The sequence below is a fragment of the Zootoca vivipara genome, chromosome 6 (assembly GCF_965207765.1).
Source record: "Zootoca vivipara chromosome 6, rZooViv2.hap1.1, whole genome shotgun sequence".
Taxonomy (NCBI): Eukaryota; Metazoa; Chordata; class Lepidosauria; order Squamata; family Lacertidae; genus Zootoca; species Zootoca vivipara.
In genome coordinates, this window is record NC_142589.1 from 64046319 (window position 1) to 64065549 (window position 19231).

At 45.4% G+C, this 19231-nt stretch overlaps 2 protein-coding genes across 2 annotated transcripts; both read right to left on the reverse strand.

Moving 5' to 3' along the window:
• Window positions 1–989: 989 nt before the first annotated feature.
• LOC118087200 (ras-related protein Rab-39B) lies at window positions 990–4148 on the reverse strand. The gene is made up of 2 exons (XM_035119628.3): window positions 3781–4148; window positions 990–1552 (listed from the first exon to the last, which is right to left on the reverse strand). The coding sequence occupies exons 1-2, from the start codon at window positions 3999–4001 to the stop codon at window positions 1129–1131; spliced, it is 645 nt and encodes a 214-aa protein (XP_034975519.1). The 5' UTR covers window positions 4002–4148; the 3' UTR covers window positions 990–1128.
• A 5548-nt stretch (window positions 4149–9696) lies between these two features.
• Window positions 9697–16396, reverse strand: RAB42 (RAB42, member RAS oncogene family). The gene is made up of 2 exons (XM_035119702.3): window positions 16008–16396; window positions 9697–10248 (listed from the first exon to the last, which is right to left on the reverse strand). The coding sequence occupies exons 1-2, from the start codon at window positions 16271–16273 to the stop codon at window positions 9828–9830; spliced, it is 687 nt and encodes a 228-aa protein (XP_034975593.1). The 5' UTR covers window positions 16274–16396; the 3' UTR covers window positions 9697–9827.
• Between the last annotated feature and the right edge of the window lie 2835 nt (window positions 16397–19231).

The following is a 19231-nucleotide window of genomic DNA, read 5'->3' on the forward strand; positions in this document are numbered from 1 at the left end:
TGGGCTTTTACCTATGGGAGACAATACCCTTCAACCACCTGCTAACACTTCCAAACTTTGCTTCTATCAGCACTTTACCCAGCTTACCACCTAAAACTGATAATCTAGTTCTGCAAGTATAAAGATTGCTGTGTTTTCCTTTATTTCTGTTCTCTACCTTACAAGGAACCCATGTGTTTCAATTAGTGCTTGAGACAGATATGAATGGTTGCTTTTGTATTATCAGTGGGGTGGCATTCACTGGCCTCTTCCACAACATGCAACTTGTCTCTTTGCACTAAGCATGATTGAACCTAATTCTCCAAAGCACCTCTTCCCATTCCATCCAAAACTCTTGTATGTGGCAGGTTGTGCCATCTTCATTTTTCATACCACTGTGAAGAAGACTTCTGATTAACCTGGAAGTTTGCTCATTACCCAAGTCATATTGTCTGTGCGACTATAAAAGCCCCGTCATTTTCCTTATCCCCTTAAGGCATCTCCTTGGGACAACAGGAGTAGAGAAAGTGAATTTGAAATAGTGTTTACTTGTACCCACAGGTCTTCTGTAGAATATTAGGCACCGATGTTATTTCCTCCTAAAAACAGGTGATGAAAGTGTATCAAGAGTTCTCAAACTGATCAGCCAAAGAGGATAGGTTAATGCAGGTGTTCACAAATCAGGCGGTGAGCTAACATGATTACGGTTTAGGCAAGCTTTTCAGGGAGAGGAGGTCCATAATACCTCCACACATTTCAAGCCAGCCTCTTCCGCAGCAGAGGTAAAAACAGGAGATGGCAAGAGTTTGGGGTATGTGGTGGGGGAGCAATAGATGGGTGGAGCAAGGTTGAAACCAGGTAGAGCAGGTACAAATAATATTTCCAGAAATGTGTGGTAGGTGCAGAAATGAAAGGTATATGTTGCAGTAATTGTCAGTGTGCCAAAGGGAGCCTCAGATCAATGTTCTCTGCCTTCATTCTGCAAGGATTTTACTCTCCCATAGGTGAGAAATAACGAAAGGGAATACACCAGCCTAGAAAACCCTTTTTGTAGCCTTCATTGCTTTCTAGATAAATGGCTCATGGGCATCAGGCATGGGTTATTGTACAAAAGGGCCCATGCACTTTCCCAGAGGCAGTTGCCATTTGCTAGCAGGAACATTTCTTGCCCCCTTCCTGTGCCTGGGCCTCAGGCTGTGCCAAGGGCGGCAGTTTGCTTTTCACCCCATCCCACTGTTCGCTGGGTCTCATTTTCCCGCTTTTCAGAGCCTCGTATATTGCCAGCGTCAAGATCTGGAAAGCCTCCCCCACGTTCCTGTTGCTCTTTGCAGACGTCTCAATGTACTTGGCCTCCAGCAAAGTGGCCAGTTTCTCCGCCTCCTTTTGTCCGACCTTCCTCTCGGCCTCCAAGTCACTCTTGTGCCCAACCAGCACAAAGACCATGTGGTGAGGCTTCACCGTGTCCATCACTTCCTGGTGCCACTTCCGGATGCTTTCGAAGGATGCTCTGTTGGCCAGGTCAAACACCAGCACACCTCCAGCGGAGTTGCGGTAATAGGAACGCGTCACGGACCTAAGACAGGAAACACAAAGACGGAAACTCATTCTCACTTGGGTCACCTTCATACAATCAACCATCTTAGAGCATGATATACTGGGGACGTGGGTAGCGCTGTGGTCTAAACCACTGAGCCTCTTGGGCTTGCCAATCAGAAGGTTGGCAGTTCAAATCCCCGCGACAGGGTGAGCTCCGGTTGCTCTGTCCCAGCTCCTGGCAACCCAACAGTTCAAAAACATGCCAGTAAAAGTAGATAAAAAGGTACCGCTGTGGTGGTGGGAAGGTAAACGGCGTTTCCAGGCGCTCTGGTTTCTGTCCAGGTGTCCTGTTATGCCAGAAGCTGTTTACTCCTGCTGGCCACATGACCTGGAAAGCTGTCTGTGGACAAATGTCAGCTCCCTTGGCCTGAAAGCAAGATGAGCGCTGCACCCCCATAGTCGCCTTTGACTGGACTTAACCATCCAGGGGTCCTTTACCTTTTTACCTTATTCTGGCTTAGTGTTTTTAATTTTTATTGGCATAGTATGTTGCTTTGGACAGAAGAGGGTTGTGAATGGAAGAGAACACAAGGCCTAAGATGAAAGATGGATTGAATTAGTTTTGGAACACATTGTGTATTGTTAAACTCACCTAAGAAGGGCAAGGCAGCTTGGCCAATTCCAGAAATTAAGTTGGAATTCATTTGCTGAATATTGGAATATATAGTAAACAATATTACCGCATAAGTTATTGATGGAGTTACATAGTTTGAGTTACAGGTAGGTAGCCGTGTTGGTCTGAGTCGAAGCAAAATAAAAAAATTCCTTCAGTAGCACCTTAAAGACCAACTAAGTTTTTATTTTGGTATGAGCTTTCGTGTGCATGCACACTTCGTCAGATACACATAGTTTGGTTACTGATGTCCAAGGCTTGTATCAGAAGCAACTTGTTGCTGCATTTGAGGGGCTTTGACTAAGTTTCTCTCAGGGTCCCTACCAACTCTACAATTCTATAGCACAACAATTTAGGCTTGAGCTAATGGAATAAATGCATTGGATACCATCCTGAGTCATTTTATGTCGGATGTGTAAATTACCTAAATAATTACAGCATTAATCAATTATTATCTTAGTGACCAAGTTAGTTAACAAAATTGCATTAAAACGTTATTGAAAGCAGCATTAAAATATATGCCAGATGGAAATGAGTCTTCATGAGTCCAACAAAATCTTTCACAAACAGCTGTTTTATGAGACAGAAGAAGGAAATGCAAATAGAAACGCCTTTCAGGAAAGGGAGGAACCCCTCCTATTTAATCAGAATTGAGTCTACAGAATGAGGAGTTACTCATATATATAGCTGGCGTATGTCTGCAGCACACCTTGGACTTTGGGGTGATTCAGTCGCAAATGAACAAATTCAGGTTGCACAATTATAGCTGGTTGGGAGGTACTGCACAACAAAACTTGCTTAATCCCCCAAATCAGACTTTTTGCCATAAGGAAAGCGACAAGATAATGGGGAACCTGTAACCCACCAGATGTTGTTGGACTCCAAGTGATGGGAATTGTATTCAGCGACATGTGAAAACCAGCCTCATATAACCAACATGCTTGAGTTTAATTAATGCATGAAGGGGTTCTGCCAGGCTTATCTAGGGTCACTCCCCCTCACCTTGGGAGGTAGTCAAGCCTAGTGTTGTACCTCAGTCTACCTGAGAAGCTCAGCATGTAAAGAGGTCTGAACTGGTTGCTCAGAGCTCATGGCTCTGACAAGCCTTTCTTGAGTTCATAGACCAATAATTTAGGAACTTTCACCACTGTGACTAAGCCAAGTTCCACTGCCTGTGCAACTTTTCTGAATGCTGTATGGAAAAGCACATGAATCTGACTTTTGGAGAGTTTGGAAGTAAACCATTTTTAATTTACCAAATGAGTGGTATTTTTCTACACTGGGGAAGAGGAGAACTTTGGAATAAATTTGCAGCAACGTATTTTAAAAGCCTAAATTTCCACACTTTACTTTGCTGCATATTTTGTGATTTGATCTCTCTCACAATAGAATACTTGTCCCAAACTTTGATTTTGGCACCTAGGATTTTTTACATACCTATTCTTTTCCTTACCGCCAAGTTCTTTTCCCCACTGCTGGACAAGTTCCCCATCATCTCATGTGAAAGCCCTTCAACAACTTGAAGGTGGTTGTCGTCTCACCTTTTCATTTCTCTCTCCTTTCTACAGATAAAACTTCCATTCTAAACTCACCTGAACCGCTCTTGCCCAGCTGTATCCCAAAACTGTAGTTTGATGCGCAGGTCAGGCTCAATCTCCAGGAAGTGAACATAAAAATCCACACCCACAGTTTGATTCATGGACTCAAGGAAGACCCCTTCGGCGTAGCGCTTCAGGAGAGACGATTTTCCCACGGTGGAGTCCCCCAACATGATAATCCGGAACTGGTAGTGCCAGAGCGAATCCACTGCCATCCGGAGGCTGGGGGTGAGGGGAGAAGGAAGCTGGAGAGGCAAGTGGGAACGCTCGTACAGTGGCACAAACTAGGCACTCCACTGCCCGTGTCAAGATTTATCCAGCCACACGGCCAAGTGGAAAATGCTGTTCTTGAGCTGCGACAGAAGTGGAAAACTGGTTGAGGCTTGTTGGAGGTGAAAGCAGATTGGTCGCATCTAGAGCCTGAGCCTGGGGCTGATGGCTGTTTCATTTCATGTTTAGGCAGGCAGCTGCTAAGCCAGCCTGGATGTTCATAACTTGCCCTTTTTCTGCCCCACCCTGAGAATGTGCAACGTTTATGGGAGGGGAAGCCAGGCAGAGAGGGAGCACATTTCACATACATTCCACGGGCAACAGCACCCTTTCTTCTTTCTGGTGGCAAAAAGATAATATTTCTGGGCTAGCAGTCAGAGCATCGGGAGAATAAATTAAACCCTTTCAGAGTTCTAATGAGGAAACATATCACTCTCATTAGAACACATCAGATGTTATCTATGTATGTGAGAGTGCGGGTGTACATGCCCCTTCTCTAGGAAAAGTGCCAAACCTTATAATTTAGAAAACAAAAACAAAATGGGGACCTACATGGGTGCATATTTACTTGGAAGTAAGTACCCTTGCATGGGATTGCAGCCTCATTGCCCTTCAGTCACTATTGCTTTCTTTTGTCTGTGCTTAATCTTCCAACAGGGACGTGGGTGGCGCTGTGGGTTAAACCACAGAGCCTAGGGCTTGCCGATCAGAAGGTCAGCGGTTTGAATCCCCGTGCCGGGGTGAGCTCCCGTTGCTCGGTCCCAGCTCCTGCCAACCTAGCAGTTCGAAAGCACAAATTGCAAGTAGATAAATAGGTACTGCTCTGGCGGGAAGGTAAACAGCATTTTTGTGCGCTGCTCTGGTTCACCAGAAGTGGCTTAGTCATGCTGGCTACATGTCCCGGAAGCTGTACGCCGGCTCCCTTGGCCAGTAAAGCGATATGAGCGCTGCAACCCCAGAGTCGTCCGTGACTGGACCTAACCGTCAGGGGTCCCTTTACCTTTAATCTTCCAACAATCAGTTTCATTGGTTGTCCGTAAGTGTTAAGAGAGAGGAAGAAAAACGTTTCTCTAGTTCCTTTCTCCATGCCATGTGTAATTTTATACACCTCTATCCTATCTCAGCCTACCTTTTATCTACATTTTAAAAGCCCCAAATGTTGCAACCTTTCCTCACACGATCGCTAGATCATGTTGGTGGCCCTTTTCTGACCCTTTTCCAACCACAATATCCTTTTTGAGAAGAGGCAGCTAGAACTGTACACAGTGCCCCAAAGTGCAGTTGCACCATAGATCTGTATAACGGCAGTGGTGTAGCGTGGGTTGCCAGTGCCCGGGGCCACATGGAGGGGTGAGTGGGTGGGAGGGAAATGGATGGAGTACACATGCACGTTCAACTCCCTAATGCTGTCTGCATTACCAGGAGATCACAGCCACACAGATAAAGAAATATGAGTTGTTCCGTTTTCTGGAGAGGTCACTTCCTGGTTCACATGGGGAAGCCATTTTCAACAGAGCCCAGCGAGAGAAGAGTGCAGCCGTACTGAGGCAGCATATGATGTTGAAATTTTGCTCCCCTAACCATTTTATGCCCTTGGGGCCCCCTTTCCACTATGCTACGCCACTGTATAATGGTGTTAAGATATTGGCAACTTTGTTGCCGGCTCCTTTCCCTAGAATTCAAATTTTAATACTGTGCAGGAAAAAAATGCAATATAAGGGAAAAAATAGAAGCAGTAAAAAATGCATCTAAAAATCAATACAAATATTTAAAGCCGCCTCCTGCCTTCAATCACAAATTTGCAGACGTATTGCGGACCACCTTAATGACGCTCGTGGACCACTGGTGACTGGTGGTCTGCAGCATCAGGAGCTCTGTGCTTGGTACATCAGGTCATGGCCAATATCCTCGTGCAGGACCACCAGCAGCCGTCTGGTTTGCCAGAAGCACATCCCAGGTAAAGGCAGGAAGACCACCTCTGCACATAGAGATGGGGCTTTAACTAGCCACCATCTACAGGAGATTTCTTACCCTCCCTCTTTCCCATCAGCTCTGGCCTTAGAAGCACTGTATTCTCCAAGGTTCCTTTCTGTGAGGCCAGTTCTCCAGCGTAATAGAAAAAGACAGCTCTGGTTTCCAGGGGAGATGTGTCAAGGGAGACATTCTTGGCATGGGTGTTTCTTCTTTGGGGCTGTCATCAGGCTGACTCTCCTGTAGAAGTTCTACAGCAGGCATGTCCAACAGGTAGATCGTGCTCTACCGGTAAATCACTGGATGTCTGCGGTAGATCACTGGTAGATCATTGGCTCCCCCCAAAGAAGCTGAACAACTGTGGTTCCCCTAAAAAAAGCTCAACATTTTACCTCCTCCCTGAAAAAAACTCAACAACTTTGACCCAAACCCCCCAAAAGGTTTTTAACTCTGTGAGTAGATCGCAGTCTCTTGGGAGTTGGCCACCCGTTCTACAGGAAAGGTTCAGCCTAGTATGGTGACCATTTTTGTGCAGCACCAATTTTGTCACCGAGGTGCAAAATAGCAAGTGGAGTGAAGGGGGGGGTATATTTTATCCAAACTGCCCTAGTTGTGTGGAGGCAATCCCCCCTGCCCTCATTGCTGGATTAAGTCAGTGCAGATCAGGGATTTGGAAACAGAAGAAACTGCCCAGGATTACATTTAAAGCACAGGTCACAACGAATCTCCTTCCTCCTTGTCATCCTGCCCTGAAGTCTCAAGCATTAAGATAAAGGAGCGAGGCTATCAAACATTTTGTGCTGCCCAGTATGTAAATGCTGCAGACTAGGCAGAAACCATGGAGAGTCTGACTCATATGTCCAAAAGTGTTAGAATGAAGTTGTGGGTATTGTAAGGAGTTTCCCCACAAAACCTTATCAACCAGGAGGTTAACTATACAGTGTCAGAAACCGTCTCCCTCAAGAACAAAAAGGGCTGAGAGCTGCCTGAATAGGAATTAAAGGAGTTCCACAACTTACTCTGTGGAGATCTTTAGTTATTATGTCTATTATTACATTTACCTTTTCTCCAAAGAGCTCAAGATGGTATGCTCTCCATTTTATCCTCACAACAACCCTGTGAGGTAGGTTAGGCTGAGAGACAGAGACAGGCCCAAAGCCACTCAGTGGGCTTCATGGCTCAGCAGGGATTTGAACCCTAGTCTCCCAGCTTCTAGGTCAGCACTCTAACCCCTGCTCCATACTGCCTCTCTCTTTAGACACCTTTTCCCTCAGAAACAAGCAGGGGCAGGGACCACAGTCGAATATTTTCCAAATCTCTCTCTCTTTTGAAGCCACAAGAAGAGAAGGAGCAAAATGTTTCTGTTTCAGGAGTCACCTCTTTGTCTCAAGTCGCCTGTCTCCAAAGCCCCCAGGGGGTCAGAGCGGAGTTTTACAAATGGCAACAGCAGAAGAGCTTGTTTGATAAATAAATAAGAATTGCCTCATGAATTCACGAGGATTCAAAAAGGGTTTTCCCATCAAGGATGACTTTGTTATATTTATATTCAGAGGTGTTTTCAAGGGCAACAGCAAGGAGCCTCTAAGAAGCTCACCATTTAAATTAAAAAGAATTGCCTCATGACAAATTTGACCCGATTCCATGCCCTTGGCCCTTGCTGCTCTTCTTATCTTTGAATGGAACTTCCTCCTGCAGCTTCTAAAGAACTAACTTCACAATGGATCGTTGCTGCAACATGGACAGACAGAACCCTCTCTGGGTAGATGCTGAGGGAACGGACACCTCAAATTTGGCACTCCTGCTAACGGGGAAATCGACTTAAGAGCAAGAAGGAAAAACTCCACAATGACTCTTACAAGCTTTGAACAGACTTTGCTTTGTATGCAATGTCTAAGGAGTGGCTGGGGCAACCCAGTCAAATGGGTGGGGTATAAGTATATTATTTACAGGTAGGTAGCCTGTATATTATTGTTATTGTTATCGTTATTGTTACTGTCGTCATCATCCTCTGCCATCTGCCATTCACAGAAATCTAAACACACTTTGTCCTGAGTGGGGTGAGGACACAAGTTAGGGGATGAATATTCTTGTTTGTATTGTTTTGGATATATGAAAAACTAATAATATTTTTATGGTGGTGGTGGTGGGGAATTGCCTCATGAATCTGAGGAGGCGGAAGGATTCTCCCAGCAGATGGCACTATAGCTGCCTTGGTTCCTGGTGATGTGATTCATAAAATAAATAAATAAAACTAAAAATAAATAAATAAAACTAAAATAGGATTCACCCATGATGGGGTGAGCTCCCATTGCTCGGTCCCAGCTCCTAGCAGTTCGAAAGCATGTCAAAGTGCAAGTAGATGAATAGGTACCACTCCAGCGGGAAGGTAAATGGCATTTCCATGCGCTGCTCCAGTTTCGCTGGCCACATAACCCCAAAAAACTGTCTGTGGACAAATGTCGGCTCCCTTGGCCAGTAAAGCGAGATGAGCGCCGCAACCCAAGAGTCGTTTGCGGCTGGACTTAACTGTCAGGGGTCCTTTACCTTTACCTTTTAAGTCTCATGAAACTTCAGTCATTAATATGTCACTCTTTTTATCATGGTTTTCAGCTCTTTTGCCTAATTAATCCCTTGAATATGCACCTTGGTAGGGTATGTATGTCTCATTATGAGCCTAAGCCTAAAGGTACATTAATTTCAATAAATTTCTACTCTGAGCAGGGCCAGTATCGGATACAACCCTATGAGTTTAATTTACAGTGTTTTAAGAATTAAATGATAGCTTTAGTTTACGTTAAACTTACTATAGAAAAGTGGCATATAGAGAAACTAAACATAAACCAGCAGTATGACTTTATTTTCTTGTTTTGAAATCAGCGCCCTTGTTTCACATTAAAATGGGCCTCTAGCATTCCCAGCACCCCCAAGTCATCAACTCAATATGAAAATATTTCTTTCTTTCTTCTTCTTCTTTGTATTCTCAAATATAGTGGAATGTTGACTCTGTCTAAATGACTGAACTCTGAATATCCTTGCACCCATTATCCTTTCCCCACCCCAACTATAAACAAATATTCCCCTTAAACATTTCCCAGCTTATGCTTAACTTTTCTGCAGAACAATTGAAGAATAAGCTCTCATAACCTGAACATTGCAAAGCAGTTCAGATGCATTTTAGCAGACCACTTGCACTGAAAGGTCAGTGTAGCAAGCTTTTCAGCTGCAAACAACGGTTTTCCATATTCTCTTCTATCTACTCTGGTGCTATCCAAACCATCTTTGACTCCCATGTCTGTCTTGGTATCTCTGGTTTTCATACAGCAGAGGTGAGCCGCCAGTGGTCACAGGGCCAAATACAGCCTCATTTCCAGTAGGTGGCAAGAGGGGAAAATGAAGGCGTGGAAGGTTTCATCACTTGGGCTCTGGCCTTAGAATCACAGAACTATAGAGTTGGAAAGGGACCCTGAGGATCATCTAGTCCAACCCCCTGCAATGCAGAAATATGCAGCTGTCCCATACAGGGATCGAACTTGCAACCTTAGCATTATCAGCACCATGCTCTAACCACCTGAACTATCCAGACCTTGCCCACTCTTGACTCCAGCCCTGCCCTTCATAAGTATGTGTCCCAAACAATCTTGAATGCTGATGAATGAATGTCACTCTGAGAGTCAACCAGTCATTGAGGTCCTCTGCAGCTTGCATCTCAGAACCTTGGCTATGAAAGAGTTCTGCTCATTTCTCCTCTTTAGAGCCCACCCACTGCCCCCTTCCAACCACATCTCACTCCTTGACTTTGGTTAGCAATTGCATTTTTCTTGCGGGGCCTTCTTCCTTCTCTGAAGACCGCTAGTTCTCTTCTTATGGATCACCTTCACACCATCCCACCCTTCCTGCAGGTCAATCTCCTTGTTTCTCAGAGCGTCGTAGATCATATTGGTGATGGTCGCAAAAGCCAAATCTATATTGAGGTTGTCCTTGGCAGACGTTTCAATAAATTGTGTGCCCAAAGAAATGGCCAGTCCCTCTGCTTCTTCAACTGTGACTCTGTTCCTTGACTGGAGGTCACTTTTGTGGCCAACCAAGAGGAAGACAACCTTCTCCATAACACTGGTGACTTCATGGTACCAATCAAAGATGCTCTCAAAGGACCTCCGGTTGGTCATATCGAAGACCAAGATCACACCCACTGCGTTCCGGTAGAAGGATCTGGTGATGCACCTAAGAATAGAAGCAGCAGATTAATTAATTTAACTTTTTTTCCAATATATCATGGATACTTTCTTTAAGTCACTTGCCTAGTTACCAAATGCCAACTCTTCGTAACCATATCCAGGACTTTGTTCTGGAGCAATGACAGTGACAAAGTATCTTCTGAGATGTAAGCACAGAACTCCCACTTGCCTTTACAGATATTGCTAAACTACATTAGCAAAACATATCCACAAAGTCTTCAGAAATTTATTGATGCTGAGCAATGTCCACTTTATAGTACAATGTAGTCTTCGTGCGGGAGGAAGAATTCTGCCTTGAGCAACTTTGAGAAAAGGCCTGATATAAATGTACTGTGTAAAATAAATAACATATTGTTAGGGAATTTTATGGGGGGGGGACACCCAAACGAGGCTTCATTTGGGAATCAAGATTGGCACAAATGCCCTCAAGGGGACCCCATTTGATCCTACAACACCACTCTAGTATCGCACCAACACGAACCCCCTCAAGATCAAGCCCTGTGTAATAAAGGCTCCCTTTCCTACCCTTTCTCTGTTGCCTGAGACTCTATGTAACCATATTTCTTTATGAATGAATACTGTGTATCTTTATTTCTAAATGAAACCCCCTTTTGTTACTCTGGCCAAGGGTTCTCAGGGATGCAGGGAACAGCCATAATCCTTTAAGCAAGAGGTCTGGTAGCCAGGGTGGTGCTCCTCTGCATATCCATAATCCATTCAGGTACCATCTCCTGCCATTCCCAACCCTCCAAAGCCAGAGGCAATACTCACACCTGGACACATTGTTTTTCCCCACCAGGTACTCAAGGATCCCCTCCCAGATACTTACTGGTACTTGCTTATCAATGTCCTGGCACATCATGCATTGTTACCTTATGTTAATCCTGTTTACCTCCTGTTTACCTGTATGCTAATGCGCCTTGCACCTTCCCCTTTTCTGACTTTTTACCCTGTCACAAGTGATGTATGTATGATGCTTTCGATGTGCATTATGGGATGGTGGTGGGAACTTTTAAAAGTTCTTGCAGCCCTGTTCACGGTGTTCAGTCTGGCATTGAACCTGCTGCGCAGTAATAAACCTTGCTGTTTGCTCCAGATCATGGCTGGACTCCTTCGTTTTATACTCCGCAAATTTTCGTACGATATCTAAACCATCTTTTGGACATTGCTAAATTCTTAGCCAAAGCATTTTCCTTCTGGCAAGGAGTTCCTATGGTTCAGCTGTCCTCAAGCTAAGCACAGACATGTGATATTGAACAGCTCAGCCTCTCCATTTTAGGCATTGATATCGGCAAAAATCTGCCTTTATTCCCTTATTGGGTTCTCCATCGGTTGGAGAATATAACAGAGGCCAACCAGAGAAGTTTGAGAAGCAAAGCCTTTATTTTCGCTGTTGCAACAGGGTCCTTCCTCTCACACAGGAGAACAAGGAAGGAACCCCAAACAAAGATGTCTTGCCCTTAAAAAGAGATTTGAAATTCGTTTCAGCCCACCCCCCAGAAGCATCATCCATATGTCACAGAAGGGGTGTAGCCCAAGACCCCCCCCTCCCTAGATTCATCATAGGCACATCATGAACGGGGAGGTCTGGTGGCAGTAATCTGAGCATCCTGGACCCTGCCCCCTGCCCCCAAAACCTAATCAACAAAATTGAGAGATATTTACATTTCCCTGTTTCCCAGCCAAGTTAATCACACCCTTTTGTCTGGCAGTCAGGTATCAGGATGCCAGGGATTATCACTTTAATTCCTGAGACAATGAGAAGGTTCCCCCCACCCCACTTCTTCCTTGCAGAGGAACACCTGGTCAGAGAGAGTCAAAATGGTGTCAGTCAGGCCTGTTTTCCTGTGCTGCTTCAGACATGTTTCTGTACATTCATGTACATGTTTTATGAACAATTATTATATATATATATATATGACCTCAAAATTCTTATAACAGCATAATTTGATTAGAGAGGCTTGAAGCAGAGAAGGCTTTTAAAAATATTTTTTCCTTCCCACTGCCACATGCTTCTCAAAATATTTTTACCCATCTCTTATTAATTTCATCTCCTTCCACACTCAGCTCAAAAAGAAAAAACCCTGCCACTTTCTTCCATCCCTTCTCTCTGGTCCTTTTACATTCACTTCTTCATACTGTAACAGTCTCCTCTCTTATTTCTTCCTTTCTTTCCCCCAATTTGTTTATTGATAAATATTGACATTTTATTTCAGTTTCTAATTTCCTTAAACATCCCCTTTCCTTCCTTACCTCCCCACCACGCCTCTATCTCCCAGTCCAACTCATGGCTAGGGGCAGGGTAATCAAGTGAGGAGACTCCTATAGGATTTACAGCCACATAAACAAGCAGAGATTTTACAAACAAATCTTATCTCTGAAGAGGAGCTGATATGAGAGTGCCATTGTTTGCAGTAAAATTAGCAAGAAAAAAGGAGTTGGTTAGGTTGTGTCAATAGCTGAGTGGATCAGTAAGCAAGGTCAGACATGTACATTCCAAGGAGATACGATGGCCTCTGGGATGACTTGAGATCAATGCCCTCAGGCTTCTAGTCACTGAATGGGATAAATTTCTCAACTCTGCAAAAGAACAATAACAACAGACAACCTTGAAATACCCCTCACCCCACCCCACAACACACAACTATGCACTACCCTCCCTTCAGTTGTTTTTTCACCGATTCTGTGAAAAACACAGGCAACTTTTGTGCAGAGTGCCAACAGGAATCTATCCAAGATTGTGAGAGGGAGTACAGAAAGCAAAGTTCATTATTCAGCCCAGAATGATTCGCAAATACTCATGATTCTCAAAGATATGCACAAACATCTAGTTTCTGACCAAAGCGAGCTTGTGAGATCAGTGTGGTGTGGTGTAGTGGTTAGTGCAGAGCTTTCCAAACTCTGTGTCGTGACACATTAGTGTGTCGGCTGCAGTATGTAGGTGTGTCGTGCAAATGCTCCCCACGCTCCTCCCAGGGCTGGAAAGGGGTTAGTTTAACCTTTGGTTTGCTAGTAAAACTGTGTCGCAAAATGATGCATGTCTAAAAAGTGTGTCAGCCAACATGAAATGTTTGGAAGGCTTTGGGTTAGTGTGTTGGTCTAGGACCCGGGAGACCAGGGTTCAAATCCCCACTTGAGCAGGACCTCACTGCATGACCTGGGGCCGGTCATTGCCTCTCCTAACCTACCTGTAGGGATTGCTGTAGGCATTAAATGAGGAGGGGGTGAACCACGGCCACCACTGTGAGCTCCTTGGAGAAACTGTCTCAGATTGCTCTGCAAAACCCTGTGTCACCTGAATTGATGACCACGGGATGACAACTCACTAACCATCAGCAAAGCACTATACACATTCTAAGTACTGTAATTGTATGAAGATTCTGTTGTGCAACTTTGAGGAGCTGTGCCTTTGCTGCTGGAAATCTGGAGCTTTTTTTGGTACCACATGAGCTCAATTTCCCACTATATTTTCTTGCTTAGGAACACCAGGCTTAATCGGGGGTGGGGGAAGGTTTGGTCCTCCAGATGTTGCTGGCCTGCAACTCCCATCAACCCTTGCTACTGCCTGGGGCTGATGGGAGTTTGCGCCCAACATCTGGCAGTTCACAGGTTTCCCTCCCCTAATATTGATGAATAAATGAAGCCTGAGCTGAACTCACTGCCCAGGCCCGCTGCCTTCTCCCCCTGGGATGCAGGCCCCCAGCTAATCCCTTCCTTGTTCCCGTAGGGCAGGGTCCCCAAACTACGGCCCCCCGGGCCGGATGCGGCCCAATCGGCCTCCCAATCCGGCCCGCGACGACCCCCGCCGCCCGCTGCCGCCGCCCGCTCTTACGGCGCGTGGCGCGGCGACGATCAGAAAAATCGGCAAAAAATCGCCGAAAATCCATTTTGCGCATGCGTATGGGCCTCTCCCGACCCAGAAGAGGTCATTTCCGATGCACTTCCGGGTCGGGGGAGGCCCATACGCATGCGCACAAGCGATTTTCGGCGATTTCCCCCCCGCCCGTGTGCGTGTGCGCATGCGCACGGGCGCGCACTCCCCCGCCCTCCGGCCCGCTGCGCGCGCATTCCCCTGCCCTCCGGCCCGCCGCGCGGTCGGCGCGGCGGGCACCGGCCCACTGCGCGGTAAGTCTGGGGACCCCTGCCGTAGGGTGTTTCCTGATGCCAACCAGTTCCTAACATCTACAGACATATTGGAACTAAGAGGACACATTTGCTGACTTAAGAGGACACATTTGCTGACTTCTACTTTTAACTATGGATCGCTATTAAAAAAACTCCTTCCAGTAGCACCTTAGAGACTAACTAAGTTTGTCATTGGTAGGAGCTTTTGTGTGCATGCACACTTCTTCAGATACACGGAAACAGAAGTCACCAGATCCTTATATATAGTGAGAGGGTGGGGAGGGGTATTACTCAGAAGGGTAGTGGGAATGGGTTATTGGCTGATAGGTGTGGTAAACCTGTTGACATCCGTTAACGACTGCAATTTGTCTTACAGGAAAAAGCAAGGGGATGAGATGGCTAAAAATATCTTTATCATCTATAATGAGATAAGAATCCAATGTCTCTATTCAGACCAGGTCTCGCCATGGTTTTAAGTTTGGTAAAGGTAAAGGTAAAGGCGCCCCTGACCATCAGGTCCAGTCGTGTCCGATTCTGGGGTTGCGGCGCTCATCTCGCTCTATAGGCCGAGGGAGCCGGCGTTTGTCCGCAGACAGCTTCCAGGTGATTTGGCCAGCATGACAAAGCTGCTTCTGGCGAACCAGAGCAGCGCATGGAAACACCGTTTACCTTCCCGCCGAAGCGGTCCCTATTTATCTACTTGCACTTTGATGTGCTTTCGAACTGCTAGGTGGGCAGGAGCTGGGACCGAACAACAAGAGCTCACCCCGTTGCAGGGATTCGAACTGCCGACCTTCTGATCAGCAAGCCCTAGACTCTGTGGTTTAACCCACAGCGCCACCTGGGTCCCTTTTGAAGTTTGGTAATAGGTTGCAATTCAGCAACTTCTCTTTCCAGTCTATTTCTGTTTTTTGTTTTTTTGTAATAAGACAGCATACCTATGAAGAAGAGTGTGTGTCCTGGAAAAAATAGAGGACATATGGCAACCCTATAGGAGGAAAGGTGGGACAGGAATGTGATAAATGCTTATTCCCCCTCTCCTCTCCATTTCTATCAATTTCTTAAAATCTCAACTTAATTGCCAAGGATAACACTTTTATTTTATAAAAAGAAATCCAGTAGGGGGAAGAATAAGTGGGGATGAAATATGTGGGGAATGAAGACGGGTGGTATCTGTGGTGCAGCTAGGGCATTTTAAACTCTGGGCATAGTGGCCTTGCAAGCTCCTCCCACGAGTCCCACCCCTCCTTTACAGACAGGGTGATACTTAGGTTACTTCAAAATGTAGTAAGCCAACTCGGTGCTATCCCCTGGCCCACCAGCGCCTCCAAGTCCTTCCTTCATGGCACCACTGGCTGGCATTCCAGCAGAATCGCCAACCTGGCTGAAATTAAATGCAGGGAGCAAGGAATGATACGGACACAAAAGGTCTATGCAACAGAATGGATTTTTGCTAACTGAGCAGTAATGCGGCACAAGCTAATGTGATTGGCTTCCAGATCTCATTTCCAGGGCAGTAGGGAAAGGGGATTTAGAAAAGGGAAAGGTTTTGGACCAGTAAGAAGCATGTGCACCTTCCCCCACTCATCCTTTGGTCCTACATGGACTTCCCCGACTCACCTGAACCTCTCTTGGCCAGCCGTGTCCCATAGTTGTAGCTTCACCTTGATGCCTGGGGGCAGCTCCATCATCTTGCTGTAGAACTCCACGCCCACCGTGGGGCACGGGGATGGAACGAAGCATCCCTCCGTGTAGCATCTGAGCAGAGATGTTTTGCCCACCATGGAGTCGCCCAGCAGAAGGATGCGGAATTGGTAGTGCCAGTTGCCGTTCAGGTTACGGGCTGGAGGCGTTTGCGCTATTTCCGTCTCAGGAGCTGCTTCCATGGTGGAAGGAGGCTCAGAGGAGCAGCGAAACAGAAGCCTTCATCCAGGGCAGTGCTCAGGAGAGAGAGAGAGAGACTGGGACCTCTGAGGAACTTGTCCCGACAATCCTGACTGCAGCAGAGCTCCAGTTTGATCAGGAGGTCTCCAACCTGATAGGATTAGCCATCTCCCACCCACTGCCTTCAGAACAAAGAAAAGCCAACATCTGTCTGATTTGAGAACAAGGCCCTCTTTCCACACCTTTCTGCCCCACCCACAGCATTCCCTTAGATAGCATTGCCTCTCTCCCACCAAAACAAGCAAGCTTCTGTATCAAATCTCTGTCAAATGCAAGGAGCGAAATGTATGTATGTGTATATATGTTGGGGGCAGGCGGTGGAATAGACTATCAAAGCAATTTCCCTGCTTCTCAAGAGAAAAAGGAACTCCAGTCATAAAAATATCAGCCCACTGCAATCTAAACTGCTGAATCAGATCCCTGTTTTAAGAATGGCAGAACAAATCTGCATTTATCTGTGAAGGCCATGTTTAGCTCTGCAATTGTTTTTTTAAAATATGTTTTTGTGCACTTATTGTTGCATTACAATTTTAAATTGTTGTTAGCCACCCTGAGTGGTGGTGCACGGGCATTAACAAGGCAGGACGATATATATATTTCCTGTAGGACACATACAGCATAGATTTTGCACTGAGTAGTGTGTCCTGCCTGCTTGCCAAAGTATTATGATCAAGATCAGGAATTTTAACCATGGAAGAGACGAGAGCTACCATTGATACCCATATTATAAAGGTCTGGGAAGGAATTCTGGTTGAGTAGATCTTCTTGACTATCCCCCCTCCCCACGGCCACCAGTCCTTATCGAATCACCTTCTCTGCACTGGGAATTGGATTTTCCTTTCTCACTATTATGCAATGTTTATCAATTAATTCTAAGGCCTGTTTGGTTCCTAAGGGGCAAGTTCTTTAAGCAGGAGTCAGATATTAACAGACTTTTTCCAAGCTCATGTTATCATTTTGAGAGTCAGACTGTACATTTCAGATCAACAGCAACAGTAATTCACCTACAGAGAGCTGCAATTTATAAAACAAACTAGCCTTCTGAATTCCCACTACAGAAGGGTATGATTGCAGGGACCTCTGGTTGATTTCATTTGCAGAGAGCAAATTTCACTAAATATATCCCCCTCCCTATCTATCCAGAAATATTTGGTCAGTAAGCTTATAAACATTAATGCATAATAAAACTATTGTGATTGTTGGGTATGCAGTTGTGTTCAGAAAAAGGCAACGGACATTGCCAACTGTTGTTGCCTGTCCAATAAGCCCTCTATAGCAGCAGGGACCATGCACACCCCGTTAGATCGTGGGTGGGGAAGCTGTAGTCTTCTACATGCTGTTGGCACTACAACTCCTATCATCCCGGACCATCATCCACTCTGGCAGGCGTTGAGGAGAGTTGAGTCCAGCAACATCTGGAGAGCTGCAGGTTCCCCACAGGCAACCTAGAAATGCCCAAGGTGGTTGCAAATGGAAGAATCTTACCAGCAGAATCTTCCAGCGAGAGGAAGCCCTGCCTCTCAAAGTCAATTTCTATGATGGCCTCTGTGAGAACAGGATGTTGGCCTGATACAAGAAGCCTCCTTATATTTGTTTGGTTGTTTTTATCCTAGCCTTCCTGTGACAGGTGTGGTGTGGTGTGGAGGTTTGGTGGACAGGTGTGGAGAACCAATAGGCCTCCAAAGGTTGCGGAACTCCTAACTTCGCATGGGAGCTGTAGTTCAGCAACATCTTGGAGAGCCAAAAGTGAATGAAATGTGGATTCCACTCCCCCCACCATGGCTGCCTTTCATTTTTAGTTCCCTAGCTTCTGTTATTTCTCCATTGAAAAGGCAAAACCCAATCCAAACAGATCGCTGTAGCCTATCTACATCCCAGATCAGTCTTGCAACACTTTTCTCCAGGACCTTCATGCCACTAAATTGTCACACAATCCCCACCCCCGCACACGTTGACCTTAAACTTTTGAGTATTTATTATAGGGTGCATGAACCCTATGAAAGTGGACAAATTTACCATTCTAGTGCCTCACAGCCCTTGCATTTTTTGGGTTTTTTTTTTAAAAAGGGCAGATTTCCAGAAAAGTCAGTTTTGCATGCAAAAAAACTCGTAGCTATCAACATATTTGTTAACTCCAAGGCATGTGAAGACTCAGCAATGGAGATTAAGAATCTCCTCGTTCCCCAACCCCACATGTTGAGACGCTTCAGGGTCAGAAGGCGTGGAGAAAAACGCTCTCATTTTACTCTGCCCGTGTTAACTGTGTTTATGTTACATTTTAAAAGTCTTATTTGAGAAGTAGGGCACCATCTGTTCCAAAGCGCAGTTTTGTGTGCAACTGCTGGGTAGGATTGAGCTACAGGTGAAACTCGGGAAATTAGCTCATACCAAAATAAAAACTTAGTTGGTCTTTAAGGTGCTACTGAAGGAATTTTTTTATTTTACTTCGACCCAGACCAACACGGCTACCTACCTGTATCGGGAAATTAGAATATCATCGAAAAGTGCATTTATTTCAGTAACACAACTTAAAAGGTGAAACCAATATATGAGATAGATGCATGACATGCAAAGCAAGATATGCCAAGCCTTTATTTGTTGCAATTGTAATTATTTGTTAGGCGGGTCAATTATAAATGAAATGTAATTAATGAAATGTAGTAGCAATTTTTGTACTGTATTATTGTAACTATTTGTTTTATTACTGTGGAATTCCCCAAAGAAAGCATTTGTAAAAATTAAAGGTCCAGTCATGACCAACTCTGGCGTTCCAGCGCTCATCTCATGTTATTGGCCGAGGGAGCCAGCGTACGGCTTCCAGGTCATGTGGCCAGCATGACAAAGCCACTTCTGGCGAACCAGAGCAGCACACGGAAACGCTGTTTACCTCCCCGCTGCAG

Excerpts from the sequence above, each read along its gene's own strand:
- RAB42 (XM_035119702.3), bottom strand. The coding sequence starts at position 16,273 with ATGGAAGCAGCTCCTGAGACGGAAATAGCGCAAACGCCTCCAGCCCGT. Across the intron at positions 10,249-16,007 it reads GCTGGCCAAGAGAGGTTCAG|GTGCATCACCAGATCCTTCT; the intron begins GTGAGTCGGGGA and ends TTCTATTCTTAG.
- LOC118087200 (XM_035119628.3), bottom strand. The coding sequence starts at position 4,001 with ATGGCAGTGGATTCGCTCTGGCACTACCAGTTCCGGATTATCATGTTG. Across the intron at positions 1,553-3,780 it reads GCTGGGCAAGAGCGGTTCAG|GTCCGTGACGCGTTCCTATT; the intron begins GTGAGTTTAGAA and ends TTCCTGTCTTAG.